Genomic DNA, 27,977 nt, shown 5'->3' on the forward strand with positions numbered 1-27,977 from the left:
CGGCCTTGAAATGAGTACTGTTAGCCATCTGACCCCCCCCCCGTACACAATGACCCACCATTGCTCCTTCGTGATAGCTGATGTAGAATTATACGCTGTTCTCCTTTGCTTTTATTTGTCTTAATTTTCCTTCAATTTATCAATTTTATATTTGGGGAAAATTTTCCCTGGGAGAAATTATCAGGAGTGGGGGAGGGGAATTTTCCAGGGCGGACTGGCGGAACCCCGAATAGGTAATTGTATAAAATTCTTCAGTTTACTGTTTGTGATTATCCCTGTTTTTTTCTTCACCGCGATCTTGTTTTATAACGGTTAGCCAACTGTGGTTTCAAAAACAATTATAGCCAGAAATGTTGAAGGTACAGAGAGAGGATACAAAGAAAGAGAGGAAACAGAAGAGAGAGGCGGAAAGCGGAGGAGGACAGATGAAGAAAGAAAGATTCTAATAACTTTGGCACTTGGAAATCTATATACAGCAATTCTTCTAAATTCAAAAAAAGACACCGTTATGTTTAACGCTAAAAGACAATACAGGGACTATACCTTGAGTTTCAGGAGGATTCCCAGTCGTTGCTAGGACTGGCACGTAGCGTGCATCTTGTTCAGAATGTCCTACTGAATTGCCTGTGGATCCCCAGTCTTCTGCACTGCCCTCTTCACTATTAGAAAAGGAGCCAGGACATTCAGTATCACAAAGCATGGCAGGTTCCACAGCATTGTTTCTGGTTGAATTGAATTGTTTCTGGTCCAGCTCTTGTAAAATTTGACCAGAGGACACACCTATATGCTGACCTTTAAAATGAATAAACGAAATTGAATTGAATCATTAAGTAAAACTTTTGGACTAGGTTACTACGCCTGCAGCATTGTGAAGTACGCCTAACGAACATTCTAAAGTCCAGATTCTGATTTATTAAAAGAAACAGGTATTTTTATCACATTTCTGTGATAAATTTCTGTGATTTCTGTGATACATTTCTCATTTCCATGTGTCTAATTGATGCAAGACAGTATTATTGGCTTTAAATAAGCCTTCGCAATATATAGATATCAAAGATCAAACTAAAGACGGCGGATTACAAGTGAAATGAGAACAAACAAGAAATTCTTATTGTTTATTACTCGATATTCTAACTGCCTTTTTTATTGCAAGGTTGCGTCTACAATTTACTAAAATGCGGTTAAGCCCTCATTTGACCAACATTGGAGTATTCCTATCACAATACACAAACTTTGTAATTTCCTTACCAAATTTTATAAGCTTTTTTAACATATATAACGACTGAAACAAAAACGGATAAACAAACGAAAAAAACACAGTAGGCAGCATAGCTTTACCTTGTAAAAGGTCAAGTGAAAATATTGTTTTCCTTATAACCCGTATCAGAAAAATTTAACATTACAAAAGAAAATGTTAGAAAAATAATCAATTCATTTACTGGTGCCACAACAAACTCATCACTGATTTAACCCCCTTAAATATGACGTGGTGATAACACCTTAAAATTACTTTGAATTACCTTTAGGAATTGAACCTAAACATGTTATATACGGGGAAACTACCATTTCAATTTCGTCAAGAATAGTAAATTACCGTGGACTAGAGTAGCTTGAACTCTGTGGTGGCATTCCAATTTTTTCAAAATTTACAATTTTTGAAAAATCAAAAAAGACTTACTCATCAAGGCTTGGGTGAGATGACCTTTGGGTAGCAAATTTCTGTTGCTCAAGAGATTAACGAGCTCTTCTGCTGTCATGTTAGTTTTACTAGTCACAACTGATATTTTGCCTTCTGAATCTGGAGAATTTAACTGACTGTTCTCTGCTTTGTGCCTCCACTGATGAACTTGTTCCTCTTCATAATGGCTCCCTCATTAAAGAAAATGGTTACATGAGTATTGTGCCTTGAGAAATCAACTAATGCAAACTAAGGTATCCCGACTAACTTATTACAGTAAGCATAAGTACTGCTTATATATATCGTTAGATTGTTATTTTATCACTAAATACAAACTAATAGCAACTTTCAGCATTGTTTATGAACGTCAATTACTTATATGACGAACTGAAACAATAATGTCAAAATGAAGAACAAAAAATTGACTATTTGTGAATTAGGCTTAACAACAAATGTCCAAGCAGAGGACAAGGCAAATATTAATTTCTTGTTAAACAAGGAAGACTTAAAAACACAAACACACACAGAGACACACACACAAACACATACATACTCATACTAAACTACAGCCGTATTTCCCAAGACAAGGAACTTTGTTCGGTCAAAAAGCTTACCCTCCTTCTATTTGTAGGTGATATAATTTATATACATGGCGTACAAGTAACAGTTTAATAACAGTTCAGTCAAAAAATTACCTTCCTTCCATTTGCAGGTGACATAATTTTTATGCATTGCGAACAAAAAAACAGTTCAATAGAGACATATCCTTATTAGACAGTGTAAACAATAAAAAAAAAAACTATGGATATTTCGGTAAAATGCACAATGACCATCCTCAGCAGATAAACTAAATAGGAGTTTATCTACTGAGGATGGCCACTGTGTATGTGACTGAAATATTCAGATGCTTTGTTATTATTTGCGCTGTCTAATAAAAACGATTTTTCCCTATTGAACTGTTATTTGCATGTCATGAAAAGGTAGTGAGGTCTTTGAAAATATCTATATATTACATTGTTAGTTAACTTTGTTCAATATCAATAGCTCTTAGCCTGAGTCACACACTACCGTCAAAGGTGGACAGGCTTTCCAAAAAAAAGGCACTTGTACGATATACCCCCGACCGCTCAAGTTGTTCATTCATTGACGCATTAAAGAACTGATTCTTTCGTTAGTTAATTTTAGCTTTGCTTGAGGTAAGACAAAGAGAAGCAACTGAATAGATAGAAAATATATAATTTGGGCTACAATTTGCATATTAGGGGGGATGGTTAAAGTGTTTGGACAGTGCGAAGTTAGAAAAGTCCTTAAAATATACTATGCAGTTTAATTGTACCTAGCACATGAGACATGTAGACCCGCTCTACCTCACCTCTACCCCACCCCTGAAGTCCAAATATAGAGCCCATATTCCTTTCTAAAGTATTATATCTTTATCAAACTTAGGTATATTTCATTGGGAATGAGCGCCAGAGAAACATATTAGAAGAATATTAGGCGGGGGTATATCATACAAGTACCAAAAAAAAAGAATCCCAATTGATCAAACAGAGGGAGAAAATATAAAATACCTGTAAGATTTATCGGACCAAGAGGGCTAGCGTTGTCAATAGTTTCATCTTCAGTGAATGACTCGTTGATTGAGCTGTACGAGTAGAAGTTGGAGTAACTATTATTAGAGGGTTGAGCATCTAGTCTAGATTTCCTTCCATGCTCAATAACGTCTTCCATTGGCCGATTTTCTTCGAGACTTGTTACTTCAGCAGCTTTCAATAGACCATTGATGCCAGTGTAGCAATCTGAACTAGGACTGGGTTCTTGATCGAGAAAATCTTTCCGGTGACTGCTAAGTGAACTCTTCTTTATCGGCACTATGCTCACCATTGTATCCCATCGTTCAGTCTGATAATTAAATTCTGCATTAGTTTTCAAGCTACAAAACAATACAGTGAAATCACAATAGTCCATAGTGTCGCAGGTGAGAGCATCACACTAGGGGCCCACGTGAAAAATTGTAGCGTGCCTCTTATTACCTTTAACTCCTCCCCAAGCCTTCCCCAGTCGCTAAGGATGGAGTATGCGTACACCTATGACAGAGAATGCTAAACTTAAATGCGTGCAGCATTTGTTGTTAACAGTAATGTTCACATTTGTTTGATTTTAATATTAAAATTAGGCAAACAAAAGTTTCCTACACAGCTCTTTTAAATCATCCGGCGGAATTCAAATAATAGTTATCGATTATTAATAATTAATTCATAATATTAATTAATAATTCATAAAGTAACGATCAACAAATGAAGTAAATCAAAATAAGAAAAGATAACGAGGAAGATGGTGAAGACAGTGAATACAACCAAAGCCAATACTTCGGCTATATAATCAACAACCTTCATCAGCGCAATATAATAAAAAAACTAACTTACTATAGTCAAAAACCCAATTTTCAGCTAAAAATATTTTAATGAAGGAATCTACAGAATACATTTAGGATTAATTTTAGAAAATTTTTGACTACACACCAAACACCAAAGATATAATAATTGTGCTTATCAAGACACCTCAAATTTTTCAGTTACCCTGAGGGTTAAGATTCGTTTACTACTACTAACAACAGCCCACCACCTTTTTTTCAAACCACCTGAGGCCAAAAAGACCATGCACGATCCTCTTACACCTTAATCTATTCAAAGCTCCTTTGAACCTCCTTCAATGGCTTTCCAAAGTCAATTTGAATCAAAAGCAATTTAAAATTGGAATAGTAAGGAAAGATAAGACGACTTACGACGAGAAGAAAAGAAAAAAGCTTAAAAACAAAGTTAAGTTAAAACAAAAAGTTACATGCTAAAAAGTTAGCTTAAAAACAATACTGCTCATAATGTCTATAGGTAAAACGTTATAAAAGAGTTTATTATGTCTCAAGAATACTTACCAGCCTACAAGTCGAAATGCCACAAAAAAGTAATCTATTTTTGGCACCACATCTCGATTTACAATGGCCTTGTCAGGATGAACTTATGCTTATAAAAAAAGCTTTAATGCTTAAGAGCTTTTAAAAATCTTTAAAGGTCGATTCAGTTCCTGGCTAATACTGTGCAAAAAAAAAAGAAGAAGAAGAAAAGAAAGAAGAAAAAAAGAGAGACATACGCTTCAAGATTTTTTTTTTTATAAACAAGTTATCATTTATGAAGCAAAGTTATTTTTTCATCCATTTAGGGCTTATTTAAATGCTGTGTTTGAGTTTTCGCTTGCTATAGGGACAGGGAGGAAGAGCATACAGACAGGGAAGGAGGAAGGGGGAACGGAGGAGCGACCAAGGCGAGCTGCCACAGATCCCCTGGCTGGGGTGATGCCATGGCTGGGACTTCTATGGCTTTTATTTACTTATGTTTGAGTCGGGAGAGGGGGAGCCGTAATTAATTTTGCCCCATGAACCCTAGGAACGATCTTACATTCAACAGAGGGATTACAAACCACTGGTCAGGAGTGCAGTGTTTTTTTTAGGCATATTACCCTTAACCACGAAAATATAATCAAGAGCTTTAAAACATCTCTTTACCATCTTACAATCTAGCAGTACGATGGCGGAAAATGAGACAAAGCACTGCTAGCTTACTCATGCAAAAAGCCCTTTTCCTAATTTTTTAAGATGTGTGGCTTGGAACCTCCAGTAAATGGTTTTCAACCATGATGATTCTTTCCACGATCCCTAGGAACGACCTTGCATACTAGAGGGAGATTATAAGCCACTGGTCAAGAGTGCTGTGTTTTTTCGAGTCCTATTACACTTAACCACGTAGACATAACCAAGAGCTTTAAAAACAGCCATTAAACATCACTTTACCAACTTACAGTCTTGCAGTAAATGACGAAAAATGAGACAAGGCACTTCTCGCTTTCTCATGCAGAAAGACCTTTTCCTAATTTTTCAAGATATGTGGCTTGAAATCTCCAGTAAATGGTTTTCAACCATAATAAATCTTATTTGTTTACATCAAGTGCCATTTTTGAGTTTCAGGCTCTTTGTCAAAATTCCCTACAATGTGCTTCTGCAACAAACATTCAGTGTTAAGCTGCTCTATAACATTTTTCACTCCTGAATCCACTTCAAATAAACAAATTCTCATTGGACGGTTGTTTTTCTTAACGTATCTTTAAACTCTTGGTTAATAAGGGCTGAGGTTTGCTACGCAACCATAAAGTGGTTGCTATGCAACCAACTACACATTATTAATTCAAAAAAGCTTAGCATCACACCTTATCACAAAAAGAAACAAAATCACTTTTTATTAAAATTCGTGGTTAAAAAGAAAAAACTGGATAAAAACACATTGCCAAGTTTAATTGATACTGATACTAATCAGATGGTGGTAATGATGTTACACACTTATGAAACGCCATTCCTGCATTCTGAAAAAAAAAAAAAAACCTATAAGTACAGCTAAATAATTAATAGGGTGATATACAAACCTGAGAAGTGCCATTCCATTCTTCTTTTAATCTATCTGCAGTCCAGTCTATCTGACTCCTATCTATGAGTTGGGCCTGTACAAGCCTTGCTTGAAGCTCCTCAAAAAGTGCATGACAGCTTTGAAAAAATTGTGACCACTGGTCAATCCTTAATTCGCATGCTTTACATATTCTCTTTGGTAGTGGATCATCTAATTTAATCTGGAAAAAATATATCTGATTGAAAGGAAAATTAAAGCTTCCAACCCAAGATATCACTAATAAGATATAAAATCAACACGAATAAATGTAAATGAAAAACACTCCAAATAACACCATATTAATGCGTTGAAGATGAGCACCAGCATTAAGGCTCAACATTAGAGGGTTTAACAGGTGCTCAATTTTTGAAAGAAATTAAATCAAAGTCGGATTTAATGCACTGCTTAACCCCAACCATGGAAAAGATGCTCCCTCAACTTCTACTAAAGTTGAAAGCTAGTTGGCCACTATAAATAGGAAACTGACAGGAAATGAGCGTATTAAGGTGAAAATTTCAAGATATACTGACGGGTATATTGAGCAAAATCAAAACAAACTATGTGCATTCTGGTTGTCAAAGGGACTATCAGCAATATCTCAGGACAAAAACCACTTTACTTATTAAGTTGAGACTTTCAAGGCTCGTTAAGAGGGATTTTGAACTAACTAAAAGGACTATGTACATACTGCGACTACGACTACCGCTAATAATGCTACTACTAAGGCAAAGGGCATGACATGCTCAGGGAAATGCTGCACCAAGTCCCAACGTATCATGTGCATGGTGGTTGTCTACAGGGCTTATCAGCTATATCTCAAGTGCAGCTGAGGGTATCAAATCGAAACTTTGAGGGGAATATTAAACAAAATTTAAACAGACTAGGCTATGTGCGTGCTGGTTGTCAAAAGGGTGCATCAGCAATATCTCAGGATTGGCTGACTATAAAAAGTTGAATTTAAAGTTCATGTCCAGGAGGACAATTTGAGAACAAATTGCCCTCCCCTTGCTCTTTTTAGTTTTCTTCTGCTAAACACAGAATTTTGAAATGACTATTTTCTTCAAAACAGTCAAAAACTATTCCTCTGGTTAAGACTAAGCTGGTTAGTCAAGGACATGTTTAAGAGGATGCTGAAAATACCCCGATAATAGTTAAGGGCTGTTAAATTGAAATTTACAAGGGAGGTTGAGGGGAATGTTGAACTGAAGGGCACTATGGGCATCCTGGTTGTTAAAACAGCACATCTTCAATATTTCAGGAAAGGCAAAGATTATTAAAAAATTATTTTCAGGAAATATCGTTCGTGATGTTAGACTAAATCAAAAGACGCTGTTTGCATCTAGGACCCAGGTTATGAAAAGGTGATGTCTGCAATGTCTAAGGGGCAGTCAAATTTATTAAGGTGAAACTTTCAGAGACTGATAAGTAGGAGGACGGTCTTAGTCAATAGACATTATATGCATTTCAATTGTTAAAAGGGCGTATTTCTACTATCTTAGGACAGCTAATGGTACTTGATTGAAACTTTCAAGGAATATTGAGCGTGCAGATGAGGTCTTCACTGAACTAAATATACTACGTACATCCAAGTCGTTATATAGTGTGTGCAATATCTCAGAAACAAGAACGAATATATAATACATAGGGCCTAGTTTACTCTTTACATAGCACCGCCTATGGAATACATTTTAATCAAAATGATTGTCCATGATTGGACGCTGTCCAAAAACATAGGTACATTGTGATTGATGTTAAAATTAAAGTTCGCCATCCAGTAGTATACAGATTTGATTTGAGACTGAAATTTAGGAAAGGTAACAACCTCCCAGGGCATTATGCTCAAGGTAGATGGCAGCATGAGATTTTGCGAGAAATTTTCTAGGGCAGTTGAGTATTAAACTACATACCATAGTAAAAAAATGACATTGTAGAAGACAGATTGAAAAGTTTTTGGAAAACAATTTGTAAAGTAGCAGATGGTGGGTAATGGGGGGAGGGTAGAATCACAGCTAGTAACATTAGTAAAAATGTTTTAAGTCTAGCTTAAAAGGACGGGGCTTGTACAAGGAGTATTTAAGAGTTAGACCATACGAAAATAAGAGGAATGCAAAGAAAGTTGAGAAGGTATTAATAATGAAATTAAGGAGATGTGAAGTGGCGTCCATGGATAAAATTGCATATATTTGAGATGCCAAATCCTTATACAAAAGCACAATAAAACTATAGGAAAAGATATAGAAAAGAATGAACAAGTTCGCAACACTTGGGATGCGAAAGAAGATTTATTTCGTGAGGGAGAATTAGTGACAGTACTAATAAAAAATTCCGTTCAAAAACTAGGGTAGCTAAGTAGCAATGCTACTTGACAGTCTTGAAATTCGTTGGCAGATTTTGTCTGAAAATAATATTTTTATAAATAAAAATAATTTTTTCTCTGAAGCAAAAATGTCAAAACACAAATTGTGCTCCCCTTTGCAAAATATGGGGTAGCATAGGAGCAATGCTACTTGACAGTTATCATGGCTTTGTAAAATTTGTTAGCAGGTTTTGTCTGAAAATACCAATGTTTTGATAGTTTTAGAATATCGAACCAATAGTTTTAGAATATTAAAAAAGGCTTATTCAAACTGAATTTTGTCTGAAAATACTAGTTTTTCATTTCCCCTCAAATTTTTGAACATTTCCCCAAAATTATGTCTTTTCGAAAATAATTGGTTCCCCCATAGTCCCCTTTTATTCAGTTGCCACCCCTAGTAATTTATCACTAGTCACAAGCCACCCTTAGTGACTACCCCTTAACTTGACATAATTTTTTAACTACTTTCAAAATCCTTTTGTCGCAAATTTTGTTGTCGAAAGAAAATCGAAACAAACACATTTTTGATGTGTTTTTCTAGGTTTTTCTATATAAACACCTCTATCAATCAGTCTGTCATTAAAATGCATTACTAGATGGACGCTAACTTACGAATCGACATGAAAAACTTAAAAGAGGAGTTTTTTAGTTTTTCTTTTTGTTACTTCAAGAAAACTTCAGGAATTCAATCTGAAGTGACGTCATGTTATTTTAAGTGACGTCATGATAGTAAGTGTGCAAGCACCGCGACTAGTTTGTTGGTATAGTAGTAAAGTTTGAACATAATGCATGACGTCACTTACTGCATATAAGATTGATCAGAATTGTTTTTTTGTCATATAGTTTTGAACATTCAACAAAGAAAGTTACAATGTTTTTAAGTGAATCTCTTTGCCACCCACAGGGTGGCCGTACTTCAATTCATCAAAATACTGGTTTTCCAGTGCACAAGGACATTTACGAGGATATGAATGACTATAATTTAGTTGGGTTCAGTTTTGGAAAGCCAAAAGTAAAAATAGTGAAGAAAAAAATGACGAGTGAAAATGAGGTGGGGACAGAGGTCTACGAAAATGAGTGCGAAAGATTCATGCTTATTTTCAGAGCATTTACAGCTGAGTTGATGGATGGTACTATAGAGAGAAAAGAAAAGGCTGCTCTTCGGGCAAAAGAAATGGAGAAGCTGCTAGACCCTTGTATTAAGCACCTCAAAGCTGAAACCAGAATAATGCAACGTCGACGAGAGTACAAAAAGGCAATGGAGAAGTATGGAGAATTCGTGAAAATCTTCACAGATGGCTCAGCATTAGGAGAAGGAGTCGCTGGATGTGCAATAGCTATTCCTGAACTAGGACAAATCAAAATTCAAAAAATCCAATACGAGAAAGCAATTCAAGCAGAGTTACAAGGCCTCTTGGAAGCTCTTTTACTGATCTTAGACTCGACCTGGAAGTTGGGCGATTCTGTTGTCATTTGTACAGACGCGCTGTCTGGCTTAGAATCCCTAATGAGTGTCAAGGCTCATAAAAGAGAATCATTAATTCGACGCATTCAAGATACAGCCTTTAGAGCTTCAAAAAAGTTAAAAGTTCTAAGGTTTATGTGGGTACCAGCCCACATGGGAATAGCAGACAACGAACAGGCTGATCTAGGTGCAAGGCACGCGGCAAACATCATGAACAGCAAGCCAGATATCATATGTTATGATTCAAGAGTAGAGAAGGATTTCTTGCGTGACAATTTAGCAAAGAAAGCTAAATTTCTTCCAAAAAAAGAGAAGCCTGAGAAAAATAAAAAAAAGCTGTTGGAACCTCATCAGAAAATGTGTTTTAATAGGGCTCCAAAGGATACTCAGTTACTCGTAAGCTACTAAAACCCATTCCTATTAGAAAAAGATGTCCAAGAACATATGCTTACAAAATACATGTCATCAATATAATATTCCTGAGTAGATAATTCTCATCTATTCTTGTGACTTTCAGTGCTTTATGGATAAATTTTGTTTCTCTTATACAAATAAATTCTAATTATCAACATTTTTAATTGTTGAATTGGGAATGTCTTAGCTTAAGATATCACTGATTTAGGTTGCAATTAGAGGTTTACGACTCTGCAAATTATGTTAGTTACAATTAGCTTTGTAAAATTATATTAAGGAAGCCTTACTTTATCCTTGAATGTTGTTGTAGGCCATGATTGGGTGTTTAAGATACTCTAAATTACGACTTAAAAGTTTTACAACTACTTTTGCTGGATGGATTTGTGGATCGCTTTGGGGGGGGGGGAGGGGCAGTGGCTGATATATCCTAATACCATGCAAATCTGCGTTACGCCGGCAAATAGCAAATATTTAGGGAAATCAGTGGCGCGCCACCGATTTTTCTTATTAGTAAGGCGCACTTTGTGTCAAACCTTTGTGCTTCAAACCTGTTCAAAACACCCCGGTAACGTATCGTTCAAATTTGAACAAACAGATGATTTTGTAAAACCCTTTAGAACTTCAAGGGGGTGCATTACATAATTAGAAACTCAAATTCGAGAAAAATGTGAAAATCTGCTAACTCAAATACTGAACTGAAGACTCTATGGGATCAAGCGTATTTTTAAGACTTTTAATCTCTTACTTTCCGATAAACGGTAGTATTCGCTTTCCTCTTTGTCTGTAGTTTCTTGATAACTTTTGTCTTACTCTATGAAATCCAGTAATTACAGTATCATGCCATTCAACCGAATGTGGGTCACAATAATGAAGCAGTTTTTGTTCTTTTTGTAGAGCAGGACACAGAAAAGATATGGACTCAGTTCGTCTAGGGGAAGATGAAAAAAACTACAAAAAACAACATCTTGCAAAAGTCCAGCCTCATAGCATTTATATCAGAATTAGTTTGGGGGCATTAACTATGACAAGATTTGGACACTGGAAGCCGCAATGAATGGAAATGCAAGAGGAAACAACCCTCTATCTCTATCCTAACGGGCAAGGTACTTGGAACGGAGGGGACAGCACCCAATTTTTTTTATATTCTGTTAAACTTGGACCAAAGTTCAAAATTATACCGAATTACAGAAAAAAAGGGGCAGTTACAATATAATCACAGATAATCCAAAATTTAAATCCGAGTTTGATACCAATTCAAGATTCGACGAAAAGGTCCAAAATTCAAAAATGCAATATATAAATTGTTTAAAAGAAAATCATATTGATGCGTTCAGTTATTAAATATAGTAGAAGACGAATCAAAATCTAAAACTGTTCCTAGAATTTGAAAAAAGTGAATAAAATATGGCTGAATTTCGCAAGAGATTTTAATCTTATTCTTCTCTTCTTTCCAACATCCAACATAATTCTTTCTGCTGGATGTGGTAAAATACGAAACTCTGTAACTTTACGTTTTAATAGTTTCGCGAAATGGGCCAAATTAAAACTAAGAAAGTGAAAACTCTTTCTGGCCTAAAAAAAAGTTATTCACTTATACAATTTAATACCTTTGCATTGGTTTAACTTATTTTATTTTCCATCTTTTGTCATCTAAGTTGAACAGTGTGCAATAAAATAAAATAAGGAAAATATGGCCTTGATTGCAAAAGCTCAAGATAATACTTTCGACGCAAGGATTCTTATAATTTTTCTTTACTTAGAATTGATGATCCGAGCTAATCTTTTTTCTGTGTTTTAAAACATTAATTACGATTGGAGATATCCCCCCAAGTTTTCAGACTTTTTCACTATCAAACAGTTCGTGGTAACGATTCCAATCTTCCTTAAGCAAAAATGTAGATTTTCGTTTTTTGCCAGAAGAAAGATCATGGACGCGTGTTTATTTATTATTATTATGTTTTCCCAGGGGTAATAGAATCGAGCAGTTTTGGGATATAAAAAAAGTCTCATTCGAACTGAATTTTGTCTGAAAACGCCAGTGTTTCTATTATTCCCAAATTTTTGGGCATTTCCCCCAGAATCTGTCGTTTCAAAAAAAAATTGGTTCCCCAAAAATCCCCTTTTTTTCAGAGTTGCCACACTAGTGATTTATCACTAGTCACAGGCCACCACTAGTGGCTACCACTTAACGTGACATAATTTTTTCACTACTTTCCAAATTTTTGTCTCAATTATTTACTACATATCAAAACCAGACATAAATCACTAAATTTCTGACCTTTGTTCTAATGTTACTAAAAGCATAATGTTTATAAGACTATACAATTTCATCAACGATCCTCTTGTGACTTGTGGTAAAGAATTTCATTTGAACATGTTTATGTTCAGTGTAATTCTGACCACTGAGCATCAATGCAAAGAGGATTATTTTAGATAGCTGTACTGTGAGTTTAAACTTTGTTTTCTTTTGCTATTCTGTTTAATTTTCGAAGGTCTGAAAATACAAGAGGGTTATACAGAAAAATTATTCTAAAATGAACAAGAGCTAAGAGCTCATATGGCACTAAGTGCCATATGAGCTCTTAGCTCTTGTTCTTGCTGTGACAAGCTCTTGTTCTTGTTGTGACGAGGCCAGAAGAGCCAAGAGCTCACATAGTATGAGCTCTAATAAAATTCCAAGAATCAATAGATTGATTTAAAAGGAAAATCGGAGGCATAATGCTGGTCGGGATTAAAGTAAGAGCTCTGAGTAACGATGTCCTTCTAAATATAAAAATTCATTAAGATCCAATCAACCACTCGTAGGTTATAAATACCTAATTTTTCCCCCTCTCCCTTTAGCCCCCCAGATGGATGAATCAGAGAAAACGACTTTATCAAGTCAATTTGTGCAGCTCCCTGACACGCCTATTAATTTTAATCGTCCTAGCACGTCCAGAAGCACCAAACTCACCAAAGCACTGAACCCCACCCCCCAACTCCCCCAAAGATAACGAATCCAGTACTGTTACGTCAATCACGTATCTAAGATATTTGCTTATTCTATCCACCAAGCTTCATCCCAATTCCTCTACTCTAAGCGTTTTCCGAGATTTCCGATTCCCCCCTCCACCTCTCCCCAATGTCAACAGATCTGGTCGGGATTTGTATTAAGAGCTCTGAGACATGAATTCCTTGTAAATATGAAATTTCATTAAGGTCCGGTCACCCGTTCTTAAGTTAAAAATACCTCCATTTTTCTAATTTTTTCAAATTAACACCCCCCAGCTCCTTCAAAGAGAACGGATCCGCTCCAATTGTGTCAATCACGTATCTAGAACCTGTGCTTATTCTTCCCATCAAGTTTCATCCCGATCTCTCCACTCAAAGTGTTTTCCGAGATTTCTCTTTCCCCCCTACAACCCCTAATGCCCCATCCAATTCGAGTCAAAAATGGAGCATCTGAGACATAAAATTCTTCTATATATCAAGTTTCATTAAGATCCGATCACCTATTCATAAGATAAAAATATCCCAATTTTCACGTTTTCCAAGAATTACTGTTTCCCCCTCCCAACTCCCCCCAATGTCACAGGATCTGGTAGGAATTTAAAATAAGAGCTCTAAACCACAAGATCCTTCTAAATATCAAATTTCTGATCACCCGTTCGTAAGGTGCAAATACCTCATTTTTCCGAATTACCCCCCCCTCCCCAACTCCACCAAAGAGAGCGGATTCAGTCCGGTTATGTCAGTCACGTATCTTAGACTTGTTTTTATTCTTCCCACCCATTTTCACCCTGATCTCTCCACTTTAACTATATTCTGAGATTTCTAGTCCCCCCTCAACTGCCCCCCAATGACGCTGGATCCGGTTGAGATTTAAAATAAGAGATCTGAGTTACGAGGTCCTTCTAAATACGTAAGTTTCATGAAGATCCGATCACTCCTTCGTAAATTAAAAATACGTTGTTTTTTCTAATTTTCAGAATTAACCCTTCCCCCCCCCAATTCCCCGACATAGAGCGGATCCGTTCCGATTATGTCAATTACGTATCTAAGACTTCTGCTAATTATTCTCACCAAATTTCGTACCGATCCCTCCACTCTAAGCATTTTCCAAGATTTTAGGTTCTCCCCCAATGTCACCAGATCCGATCTGGGGGTTTAAAATAAGAGCTTTGAGACATGATATCCTTCTAAATATCAAATTTCATAGAGATCCAATCACCCATTTGTAAGTTAAAAACACCTCATTTTTTCTAGGTTTTCAGAATTACCCCCCCCCCCAATACCCCAAAGAGAGCGGATCCGTTTCACTTATGTCATTCACGTATCTAGGACTTACCCGATCCGGTCGAAATTAAAAATAAGAGCTCTGAGACACAATATCCTTCCAAACATAAAATTTCATCAAGATCTGATCAACCGTTGGTAAGTTAAAAATACTTCATTTTTTCTATTTTTCCAAATTAACCGGCCCCCCACTCCCCCCCAGATGGTCGAATCGGAAAACGACTATTTATAATTTAATCTGGCCCGTTCCTTGATACGCCTGTCAAATTTCATCGTCCTATCTTACCTGGAAGAGCCTATAGTAGCAAAACCAGGACAGACAGACTGACAGAATTTGTGATTGCTATATGTCACTTGGTTAATACCAAGTGCCATAAAAAGGGAAAGCATGGTACCTATGCAGAAGGAGGGGATTTCATGATAAATTTGGAGATATTTTCATTTTGACCCTATAAGTTAGATGAACATACCGCTCAAGACCCTTTTCTACTGCTCTTTCAAAATTTAGCCATTTCTTTACTCAGAAATTAAATACACCCTTTAAGATGATACCCTTTTCTCTTATTTTCTGCAATTTAGTTTGAATCTTATTTTTTTATCCTAGATTTTGGGCATAATATATTAATCTTGAATACATGTATTATACTGCCATCACTCAAGTTTATGCTGTTCTAAAACTTGAGAACAAACTAGTTTAATCTGTCTGAACTAAGAAACAATTGGTGATTAGTATCGGTCAGATTACCCTCATCCCTACACCTAATGTGCAAATATATAGCCCAAATTTGTTTCTAAATTATTATATATTATATATATTTATTTATGATGCGTCTTTTCTAACAAGATGTATGTATCTCTTCTCTTCTGCAAGAAGAGATGTATCTCTTCTCATGCTGCTGCTTTATATTTTTATTTATTTATATATATTACATTTATGAAGACTCTTGACAAATACAAAGGTGTGACAATCAGTCCAACACTATCATTAACAGACTTTGATTACACCAATGATGTAGATATCTTGGCTGAGTCTGTAACAGAAGCACAGCTCAAGATAGAAGACATTAATGCTAGATCCCTTGCTACCAGATTAAAGATCAGCCAATTGAAAACAAAATCAATGCGCACCTCTGGGCTAGCTGAAACTCTGATCACATTAAATGGCATCCCAATCAAGGAAGTCCAGAATTTCAAATATCTAGGCTCCTTAATAAATCCTAAGGGCAAAGCTCTAAATGAAATACAAAGCCACACCTCCGCAACCTGGGCAGCATTCATTCACCTTCAAAAGTGTCTCTGGCAGCGAAATGAAATCTCCCTTCAAACAAAGCTCCACATATAAAACGCGTTGGTTCTCTCTGTACTTCAATATGACTGCAAAACGCCTCAGAGCTGGGGAAGCTAATGACCTGAATGTCTTCATCATAACTGTCTGTGCTGTATTCTTGGCCCATGTCTCTCTGACCGCGTCTTTAATAATGTCATCAGAAGACAATGTGGTGACATACCACTTGTTTCTGATTGTTGTCAAAGCAAGACGTCTACAGTGGTTAAAACCAGAGGTACCTGTGTGGAATTTAACATTTGGGATATTACCTCAAAGGAAGGAAATTACCTCAAGGAAATTTCCAGACATGGTTATTCACGGTTAGAGCCGACCTTGAGCCACTGGGAGATTTCAAGAAGCACAGGCATCACAGGAATAGACAATGGATTCAGTTAATCAAGCTAGTCGCACTTGAAAGAGAATGATGGAGGGACGCTTGTTGGCGAATTCTGGAAGCCACAGTGGGCCTGGACAAGGCTCAAACATGACCCAAGTACAAAGAAGGAAATATATTTTCATCCTGTTCTAGTAGTTTTCATTAGAATTAACCTAATTTCACTTCTTGAGTGTTGGTGGCATAATATAAGCACCAATGAAATTAATTAAACTTTTTGCCAGGAATCTTCACTGTTTAAAATTGTTTTTGAATTTTGCTTCAGTTGGTATGTAAAAATTAAGTACTTTTCTATTTCCTTGAGAATTTTATTTTGTATATAACCATTTGCCGATAACTTAATCTTCAAACGGTTTTCCCTCCTCCTCCTCCCCTCACCATTGCTATTCTGGTGCCCTTCCCCCTGCAACATTTTTGGCACGCATCCATGCTTGACTGAGTAATTTTTTTATGAGGGGATGTATCTCTTCTCCCGAGAATTATGTATCTCTTCTCATGTAGCAACTTTTTAAAACTTGTCCAAACTAAAAGTTCTTTGAGTTTCAATGTTGCTATGCGAAAATTTGCTATTAAGTTGGTGTTATCCTTCATTCTTGTGGAGAAGTTTTTACTTACTCCACTTCTCTTCAACTGAGAGTGAATATTGGTTGAAATCTTGCACAAATAGCCAAATTATCTCAAAACTGTTTATTTGTCAATTGAAAGAATCTTAAAAGAGCATGAGCTATCAGGGTGTAAATACAGTTAAAGCAGGTAATGGGATGGCTGGAAGTTGGCGAATTAGTAGCCTAAAACAGCCACACTACAATGTAGCAGCAATTCTGTTTGTTTTGGGGATTAGATTAGGGGAAAACTAATATCACAAGTTCATAATGCATGTGACTACCAGGCTGCCATTCAATATTGTTCTCCCAGAAAACCAAATGGTGTTTTTTATAGTTGTAGTTTAGTGATCAATGAGTATCAAGCATGCAGTTGGGTATGCATTATTTTCATAATACCAATAGCATCAGAGTGTACAACTCCATCCATAAAATAACAGCAGTAAGCTATATAAAGTATATCTCATATTTTGAATGCTTTGCTCCACTAGGAGTATTATGGTAAATATGGTACAGTTATACTACAGTAAATATTACGGTAAATATGGTACAGTAATTGTGATAAAATAGTACATATAAAATAATGAAGCATATTTATGGCTAGTATATGGTTTTCCACTGAATTAGATTACATTGTTAATTTTGATTCAGAAAACTATTGATATCTCTAACTGCAAGCAATTCTAAGTTACATTTGTTGCTTTTCTGCAAATTTACATATAAAAATAATTTTTGTTCAAAGCAAATCTGTCAAAACACAAGTTGTGCTGTTAAAGTGTTGTCAGCTTTTGGAATTCTGGTACTGGCAGCTTTGGAACTTTTTGTAAACTACTATTGAAATTTTGAATGAGATTTTAGAAAAAGGGGGAGCACCTAACTTTTGGAAAAACTTTAATAAAGCCTGTCTAAAAGATAGGTGTTAATAGTGAGTATGGAAATTATACAAGCATTAGCTTGGTTTCTACAGGAAGCAAAATTGCTTAGTATAATAATATTTCCTAGACTTAGAGATGATCTAGATTATGTTTTAAAAGAAGAATAATGTGATTTTGGGAAGGGGGGAGGGTCTATTGACCAAATCTTCACTCTTAGATTAATTATCAAGAAGTAAGGAGCCAAGTTTATGTACTATGAGCAAGCATTTGACTCGGCTGAAAGAATATCTTAAGCAAAGTTTCTATTCTTGTACAGCATATCAGATACATAAATAAAATAAGCAGTGTTATATACAAGAACAACATTGCTATGGCTGAATTAGGAAATGAGGTTAGTAAATGGCTTTGCAATGAACCTAGAATTAAGCAGGGTTGCATTCTACCCCATTTTCAAATGGGAAAATAAAACGCTCCCAGGCATAGATTATGCTGATGATCTGAGTATCCTAGATGACATGTTAGCAGAACAAATATTTTTTTTGGAGGTTCTTACAGTTCAGGATACATGAATAGGTTTGTTAAGAAGATTAAGTTGCTACAACTGGGAATAAGTGAAGGTGAAGAGGTGATGATGGGTAACAAGAAAATTGATCAAGTGGATAGCCTGGCTTACCTATTATTAGCAAATATAGTCAATGCAGCAGAGACTTTAAAAGTAGAATAGCCACCCCAAGGTTTTTTTTTCTTCATTGAAATTTTTTTTTAAGAATAGGAAGATAAGCCTGAAAATTAAGTTTAGATGATTCAAAACTACATTAATGGCAGCAGTCAAGTACAGTAGTGAAACATGGTTGCCCTAAAAGATGGCAGAGGATTTGTTAGATGCACCCCAGAGGAGTTGTCTACTAATGCTTTGTGTACCTATCTGACTATATTTCAACAGTAAGTGTTAGGAAAAACTTGGATCTACCATCATTTCTAGGGCTATAATGAGAGAAAGGTTGAGATGGCTAGGAAGCATTCTTTAGTTGAAGAATAGCAGGTTACCAAAGATTGTCCAATTTAGCAAACAACCAAAAAAATACAGGTTGTCCCGAAATGGGGTGGGAAGAGATTGTAAGGAAGGATTTAAAAGAAATTAGAACTTCTCAAGAGGATGAAAAGAGAGGCTTCGAATTTGTTGAGATGAAATAGGAGTGAGGATAGCTCTGTTGCCCTCAGGCAGATTGGTGCAGCAGTGAATTGTTAATAGTAGTGGTAGTACTAGGTTTGAAAATGTAGATAACAATGGAAAAAAAACATAAAAATTATATTAACACACTTCATATTACAAGTAAGAATTTCATTAGCATTATGTCAGATGCTGTATTGCCAGAATTCCAATTATTATTATTTGTTCATTAAAAAAAAAAAAAGAGTAAGCTTTGGGCTTGTCTTGTTACAAAATGACAATAAACAAGAATATGACTGCTGAATATTGATAAGCACCACATTAACAAATAAAAACCAATAGGGTGAACACATTACAAAAATAAGCAAAGACACAAAATATACAAAGAGACTAATTCACAAAACTCATTTTAGGGTCACTGAGCAAAATAAATCACACAAATGCCACAAATATTATGGCTTTTTATACTGTCATTCATAAAAAGAGGTTCCAACCAAAGCTGTAACACTATTTCTTGAGACAACATGGTCAAGTAACATGTTTCTTGATTTAATGGACTAATAAAAAAAAAAAAATAAATAAATAATAAAAAAAACCTGTCCAACCTTTCTTAAAAACTTTTTCTGATACAATTTTAATGAGTTCTGTGATGTGGAAGAATAATGGCTAAACTGAAAGAAATCACAAAAAAATTAATTATCAGTGCCTTTAATAATTTGAAACCTATTAACCAGGTCTAATCTATCCCTCCTGAGTCACAGAGATGGTAGGCGCCAACAATTTTATATTGTAATTTTAACAGTATCAATTGGGAATCAAATGGTACTATTATTTGTGTTAATAGTGTTTCCTTCACAAGAACCACTCTCTTAATGTTACCACAATTTTTAGAGAAATAAAAATAAGCTAGAACAAAAGTGAAGGTCAATATACCTAGTAGTCACACAGCTAATTACAACCTTTATATTTTTCTTGTTTAAGCATGTGATCAGCCTGAATGGACCAAGTAATCATATACAACCATAACAATTTGGAATGAAGTGGTAGTCAATAGGAGAGTCTATCAAAAACACTCACTGTAAACTTGAACCTAAAATTGAGAAATGCCATCCAATCTTGGGCATGGAATCTATCAACAAATGAACTGACATCATTTGTATACAATCCTAATAAGGGCTTCTGCCATATTTGCCCTCACTCACTTGGACTATCTGTCTTGGCTTTTTATATAATTAGCCATTGATTGATAACTGCAATTACTAGATTTTAATTCAAAGTCAAAGGACTCTGTTGAGGCATTTGGCCTTGACCTCAACTTCTTGATTAACAAGAGCAAAGAGCTCATATGACACTTGTGACGAGGCCAGAAGAGCTAAGAGCCAAGAGCTCATATGGTATGAGCTCTAACAAAATTCTAAAAATCAATAGATTGATTTAAAAGGAAAATCAGAGGCTTAATGCCGGTCGGGATTTAAAATAAGAGCTCTGAGTCATGATGTCCTTCTAAATATCAAAATTCATTAAGATCAGATCACCCAATCGTAAGTTATAAGTGCCTCATTTTGTCTAATTTTTTCCTCTCCCTTTAGCCCCCGGATGGTCGAATCTGTGAAAACGACTTTATGAAGTCAATTTGTTCAGCTCCCTGACACACCTACCAATTTTCATTGTCCTAGCACATCCAGAAGCAACCAAACTCGCCAAAGCACTGAACCCCTCCCCCAACTCCCCCAAAGAGAGCGAATTCAGTACGGTTACGTCAATCACGTATCTACAATATTTGCTTATTCTATCCACCAAGCTTCATCCCAATTCCTCTACTCTAAGCGTTTTCCAAGATTTCCGATTTCTCCCTCAAACTCCCCCCAATGTCAACAGATCTGGTCGGGTTTGAAATGAGAGCTCTGAGAAATGAATTCGTTCTAAATATCAAATTTCATTAAGATCTGGTCATCCATTCTTAAGTTAAAAATACCTCAATTTTTCTAATTTTTCCAAATTAACACCCCCCAGCACCTCTAAAGAGAACGGATCTGTTCAAATTATGTCAATCACGTATCTAGAACTTGTGCTTATTCTTCCCATCAAGTTTCATCCCAATCTCTCCACTCTAAGCGTTTTCCAAGATGTCTGTTTTGCTCCTCCAACCCCCTATGTCCCCAGACCCAATTCGAGTCAAAAATGGAGTATCTGAGACATAAGATCCTTCTATATATAAAGTTTCATTAAGATCCGATCACCTATTTATAAGATAAAAATACCCCAATATTCACGTTTTCCAAGAATTCCGGTTTCCCCCTCCAACTCCCCCAATGTCAAAGGATCTGGTCAGAATTTAAAACAAGAGCTTTAAAGCACAAGATCCTTCTAAATATTAAATTTCATTAAGATCTGATCACCCATTTGTAAGTTACAAAGACCTCATTTTTCCAAATTACCCCTCTCCCCCCAACTCCGCCAAAGAGAGCGGATCCGGTTATGTCAGTCACGTATCTTAGACTTGTTTTTATTCTTCCCATCCAGTTTCATCCTGATCTCTCTGCTTTAAATATTTTCTAAGATTTCCAGTCTCCCCCCAATGATGCTAAATTTGGTTGAGTTACAAGATCCTTCTAAATAAGAAGTTTCATGAAGATCCAATCACTCCTTTGTAAGTTAAAAATACGTCATTTTTTCTATTTTTTCAGAATTAACCCCCCCCCCCCCAATTCCCCCAAATAGAACGGATCCGTTTCAATTAAAATTACGTCATTTTTTCTATTTTTTTCAGAATTACCCCCCCCCCAATTCCCCCAAATAGAACGGATCCGTTTCAATTATGTCTATCATGTATCTAAGACTTATGCTTATTTTTCCCGCCAAGTTTCATCCTGATCCCTCCACTCTAAGCGTTTTCCATAATTTTAGGTTCCCTACCCCAAACTCCCCCCAATGTCACCAGATCCGTTCGAGATTTAAAAGAAGAGCTTTGAGACACAATATCCTTCTAAATATCAAATTTCAACGAGATCTGATCACATATTCAAAAGTTAAAAATACCTCATTTTTTTTTTTTTCAGAAACCCCCCCCCCCCCCCAAGTACCCCAAATTGAGCGGATCCATTCCGGTTATGTCAATCATGTATCTAGGACTTGTGCTTATTTTTCCTGCCAAGTTTCATCCCAATCCCTCCACTCTAAGTGTTTTCCAAGATTTTAGGTTTCCCCCTCCAAACTCCCCCCAATGTCACCAGATCCGGTCGGGATTAAAAATAAGAGCTCTGAGACATAATATCCTTCCAAACATCAAATTTCATTAAGATCTGATGAACTGTTCATAAGTTAAAAATACTTCAGTTTTTCTATTTTTTTTCTGAATGAACTGGCTACCACTCCCCCCCCCAGAACGGTCAAATCGGGAAAACGACCATTTCTAATTTAATCTGGTCCGGTACCTGATACTCCTGCCAAATTTCATCGTCCTAGCTTACCTGGAAGTTCCTAAAGTAGCAAAACCAGGACCAACAGACAGACCAAAAGAATTTGTGATTGCTATATGTCACCTTGTTAATACCAAGTGCCATAAAAATTGAGTAGTTGTGGGCATCAAGCCATAGCTAATTGAAGAAAAAGCCAAGACAGATAGTCCTATTGAGTGAGAGGCAAATCAGGCATAAGCCCATATTAGGATTGTATAAAAATGACATCAGTTCATTTTTTGATAGATAAGTCTATCTATCATCCATCCTTGCATCACTTCTAGGGCATGGCTAAGGTAGATAGATAGTCATAGAACTAAGAGATGAAATAATGCATTGAGTTTGGGTTGATGTGTGATGGACAATGTCCATTGGACTTGTATGCAAAATCTGAGACTGACTTTGCTTGGACTCACAGACAAACAAGTGAGACCTAAGCCTAATAGGCTTGGCTGCTTATAATCTAAAGGTGGAATAACATGTCACAGGATTGACACATGACCAACAAGTCCTCTGGACTTACAGGCAAATGGTGAAGCCTATAGTTTTCCAAGTGTTTGGTTAAATGGCACAGGTAACTAGTGGATGTAAGTATGACTCTCTTATTGGACAAATATTTTTTTGTTAGCTTTTAGAAAGGCGTGCCTGCCTAGATTCTCATGCAATTTGACCAAGAATTTGAAATTGATATAGAAATGAGTGGTAAACAAGGCACACCTGCCTGTGGTATTCAAGATATTTAGATCAAAGACAAACATTCTGGATGCCATCCAATCAATGGCAAGTGCAATGGATCTTCATAATTTTATATGAACAGGCTAGGATTTAAGGATTACTTTTGTTGTTTTTTATATTAAAAGAATTAGATGACCTAGATTGTAGTCAAGCAATATATACTAGCATAGTCTTAGCCATAAATCTACTACATTGTATGAAACATTGGGAGCCTAGTGTTGGTGCTTATAGAAGAGTTAGGTCTAGGGAAAGGTGCAGAACAGCAGTTCTCCAGAAGAAAAGATCTTAATAAAATATAAGTAGCACCATCAGATTCCTTACTTTATACCCCTTTTTAATATGTTGGTTGATACCCTGACTGCTTGATGCATATATACCCATGATATCTTTCTTTAGGATTGTTTCCATTGCTTGATCCACTAAATAGTGGGTATCTGCTATATAGACTTGATGACATCCAGTTTAGCCTCAATCCTTGACACAATATTGAAAAAAACCCATCTTAATCTAATCAAGATATTTGTCCCATATTAGGTGTCCCAAGTACAATGGGTATTATACTATTAAGTATATTCAATAACATTGTATTTCCTATCCAACACTATTTCTAGATAAATTGACTAATTGAATGTAGGTGCCTAAGAGGCACTGCTAATCAAAATATTTGTAGGGGGACAATGGATTTTACTTATTTGGTGGTCATTTTTACCGACTGATTTTGGTGATGTTATTAAAATTGTTTCACTTTTTTACAAGAAGAAATTAGTCTTTTTTCATTGATTTTATAACATGTTTTTCATTTACTATTTTAAATTATTTCGTAAGTGTTGACTATAGATTATACATTTATGTTTTGACCAGTAAACAAATATTTGGCTTATCTGCTGCCCATTTTAAAAATAAATTGAATTGATATGTATTTTCATCAGCACATTTACCTAATAGTAACATAAAATATTTATATCAGCAAAACAGCCAATAATTTTTTTTAAACCAACTGCATTTCCATTTATAAATCAAATGAAAATATAAAAAAAACAGGTAGAGGCTAATATTTTAAATAGATGGGGAAAACTATATATATATATATATATATATATATATATATATATATATATATATATATATATATATATATATATATATATATATATATATATATATATATATATAATATATATATAATATATATATATATATAATATAACTAGATATATATATATATATATATATATATATATATATATATATATATATATATATATATATACATATATCTAGTTATATTTCTTTTAACCCAAGGAATATATAATTTTTCTACATTTCATATTGCTGAACTTCATTAGCAGATCAAAAAGAAACTTTGTCCTTGTTGTCACATTACTATGATACAGCCTAACAGAAAGACAACATAGTTATCCTGATTTAGCTTAATTTCCTTGCTATGATCAGAGATACAGTTGTAATATTAGGTATTATCAAGATTTGTTTGTTTCTTTTATGGATATGTTCTATTTCATTCAGTTTTTCCTTTTCTGGCTAATAAAGATTTCCAGATATGAAGTTTACTTATTATATATATATATATATATATATATATATATATATATATGAAGTTTACAATATTAGGACTTTACTTATTATTGTATGCTTTTTTCACCATCTTAGTTAAATATTATACCCCTTTTTCTATACTTTAATTGGATTTCTTAGCAAAACAGTCATATTATTTTACCAACTGCCTGAAAACAAAGGGAAGGGTTAGGGACCCTCCTCTCCCCTATGTGATGCTCTTGGGCATCTAGCCTAAAGCTACAACCCATATACAACTTCAAAAGAGACAACTAAAAATTAAATTCTTAGATCAACTTTATAATATGAAAAAATTTCAATAAATCCTATATTTAGGGTTCCTTTGAGATAATATCCCAAATGTTAAATTCCAGTATAGAAACTATTTAACACAATAAAAGTAGAACTATTAGATTCCTTATTTTATACTTTTTAAAATATGTAATATTGTCATTTCTAACAATGTACCCCTCTCTTCAATTCTCCTAGATATGGCCCTAGGATATATAAAATAAAAACAATGAAATTCTTCCTTCCCTTTATAACATACAGCATGTTTTCATGATCAAATTATCATGTTTTGTTCTATTATTATTTCCCATTTCAAATTATTTTTAAACATAATTCTTTCCAACAATCTTATTAGCCTACTAAAACTGAATTTCATCAAGACTAGCTACCAGCTACATAACACATTAAGAAATGAACAACAATCAAGACTCTGGCTAAGCTTACAGAGTCATGCCAATGACCCTCGTCCCAAACTGAAGAATTGGGTACACTGGGATTCGAACCCACGTCCTCTCAGACAAGGGATCCCAAATCCAGCGCACCAACCCACTCGGCCAGGTCAGCACTTCCTGGCTGAAGGGCCAAAAAACGGAGATCAGCACCGCCAGTATGGACTGTAAAGTCTAATTGCCCTGCTGCCCACATGAATCATGGACTTATATGCTTTGCTCTATAGGTAATATTAAGCCTATTTACACATTTTTAGTATTGCTGGAGGTGAATAGAAGAAACCTAAAAAATGGGTGCACTTCTCAAATAATGACAAAGAAACAATACACAATCATCAGAATCTTGCTATATACAGTAATACCCACTTTAGAGCACTTGGCACAAAAGTAAATATTTACCAACAAAAAGAATGAAAAACATATATATTTTATCAGGGCTATAGACCTAAATTTAGCCACCAAGAATTAGACACTGTCAGCATAATGACTATTATGTTGAAAATGAGCATAAAACTAGGAATTAAATTTAAACCTACCATTTTTTGTACATTGATTTTGGCTATAGCCATTGACCTTGTATGGGGTCATCAGGGGTGGGGGTGGATTGTCACAAGCACAACTTTGACCATAGAAAAAAGCATAAAATTAGCAATCTAAAAATGCCTCTCTTTTTATTCTATTATGTCCTCTTATGGTGAGCCCCTTTATAACAATTTAACCAATATTATTATGAACATAGACTATTAGATTACCTCAAATTGTTGAAAATGAGCATAAAACCAGGAATTAAATTTAAAACTACCATTTTTTTTGTACATTTATTTTGGCTATAGCCATTGGCCTTACATGGGATCATCAGGGGTGGGGGCAGATTGTCACAAGCACAACTTTGACCATAGAAAAAAACATAAAATTAGCAATCTAAGAATGCCTCTCTTTTTATTCTACTATATCCTCTTATGGTGAGCCCCTTTATTACAATTTAACCAATATTATTATGAACATAAACTATTAGATTACCTCAAATTGTTGAAAATTAGCCTAAAACTAGGAATTAAATTTAAACCTACCATTTTTTTGTACATTGATTTTGGCTATAGCCATTGGCCTTACATGGGGCCATCAGGGGTGGATTGTCACAAGCACAACTTTGACCACAGAAAAAAAGTAAAAAATTAGCAATCTAAAAATGCCCCTCTTTTTATTCAACTATGTCCTCTTATGGTGAGCCCCTTTATTACAATTTAACCAATATTATTATGAACATAAACTATTGGATTACCTCAAATTCCAGAAACCTCTCTATCTTTTGTGTTACAGGGTGAGTTTGCACCCTCCCATCAGAAACAAGAACAAAGAGTTCCTGGAAGTCCTCAGCTAAACCCTCACAATGACATAGCCTACATATCAATATATTGCTGGTCGAGCCCATTTCATTTGCTAGGCTTCATATTTAAAGTCTGGCAGCATTTATGTTAAGGGAAGCCATTCTTGGCTTTCACCCTCTTGTGATTTAATTTAATTTCAGTCTTTGTTATTTTGGTGATGAAAATGACCAACAGCGACATTCGTCCGTAAATTCCGCATTACGCACTGCACTACGGTATGCACTACTAGCAAGGGCAAATTATGCCTTGGTCTAGAGAAGACATGGGGAGACGTCAGCCCCATTCATCTTAATTTCTGTTCATTTTGAGTTTGACTCGCTTCTTTATTTTTAATATCTGTTCATTTTGGTTTCATTGATTTAATGATGGCTATTTTTGGTAGTTTCATGCTTGGGGAATTATTTGACTTTGTTTCGTCTCATTTTTGGTTTAACGGAGCTCTTTACTTAAAAAAAAAAAAAATTATTTTCCCAGTTTAACAGGAAAAAGGTCAATCTCGATAGTTCACACCACTAAAGCCAATCCATTTTTTTTTCTTGATGCGACATAAAAATACATATACAAACAGGCCAGCATGCCAAAAATAAAACTATAAAACGAATCAATGAATATATCTAAATAGGACACCATAGGGTTTAACAAGAAAGATAAAGAAAATTATAAAAAAATATCAAAAGGGCACAACCTCAGAAAATTTCTTATTAGTTGAATTTAGAAGGGCAAATTCGTGACTTGCAGAATATAGGACCCAAAGTTACAACTCATAAAGCTGTGGCAGAACAGTTATCCAGACGAAATCCTTTGTTTGAAAATTTAAGTTAGGTTTCAGTGTCTGAGGGACTACTATAAAAAAAAGAAATCCCCAAACGAGTGATTCAGAAAACACTGAAAAACAAACAAACAAGCTGTATACATTAGCTAATGTAAAAATACGGGTAAAGTAGACTGTAGACTCCTCAATGTCTCCCATTTTTTCAGAAAACGTCTAATGTAAATATATCCTATTCTCACCGTTCATAATTTTGTCAGTTGAAAAG

At 35.2% G+C, this 27,977-nt stretch overlaps 1 protein-coding gene across 1 annotated transcript in view; it reads right to left on the reverse strand.

The window, feature by feature from the left end:
- Positions 1-27,099, reverse strand: part of LOC136033421 (zinc finger protein 264-like) — a 60,324-nt gene extending 33,225 nt beyond the window's left edge. The window contains exons 1-5 of the mRNA XM_065714176.1: positions 26,835-27,099; positions 6,149-6,349; positions 3,250-3,580; positions 1,679-1,870; positions 544-792 (exon numbers count right to left, since the gene is read on the reverse strand). Of these exons, the coding sequence (XP_065570248.1) occupies positions 544-792; positions 1,679-1,870; positions 3,250-3,580; positions 6,149-6,349; positions 26,835-26,984 (1,123 nt within the window). The 5' untranslated portion in view covers positions 26,985-27,099. The remainder of the gene's footprint in view (positions 1-543; positions 793-1,678; positions 1,871-3,249; positions 3,581-6,148; positions 6,350-26,834) is intronic.
- Between the last annotated feature and the right edge of the window lie 878 nt (positions 27,100-27,977).

The sequence above is a fragment of the Artemia franciscana genome, chromosome 1 (assembly GCF_032884065.1).
Source record: "Artemia franciscana chromosome 1, ASM3288406v1, whole genome shotgun sequence".
Classification (NCBI taxonomy): Eukaryota; Metazoa; Arthropoda; class Branchiopoda; order Anostraca; family Artemiidae; genus Artemia; species Artemia franciscana.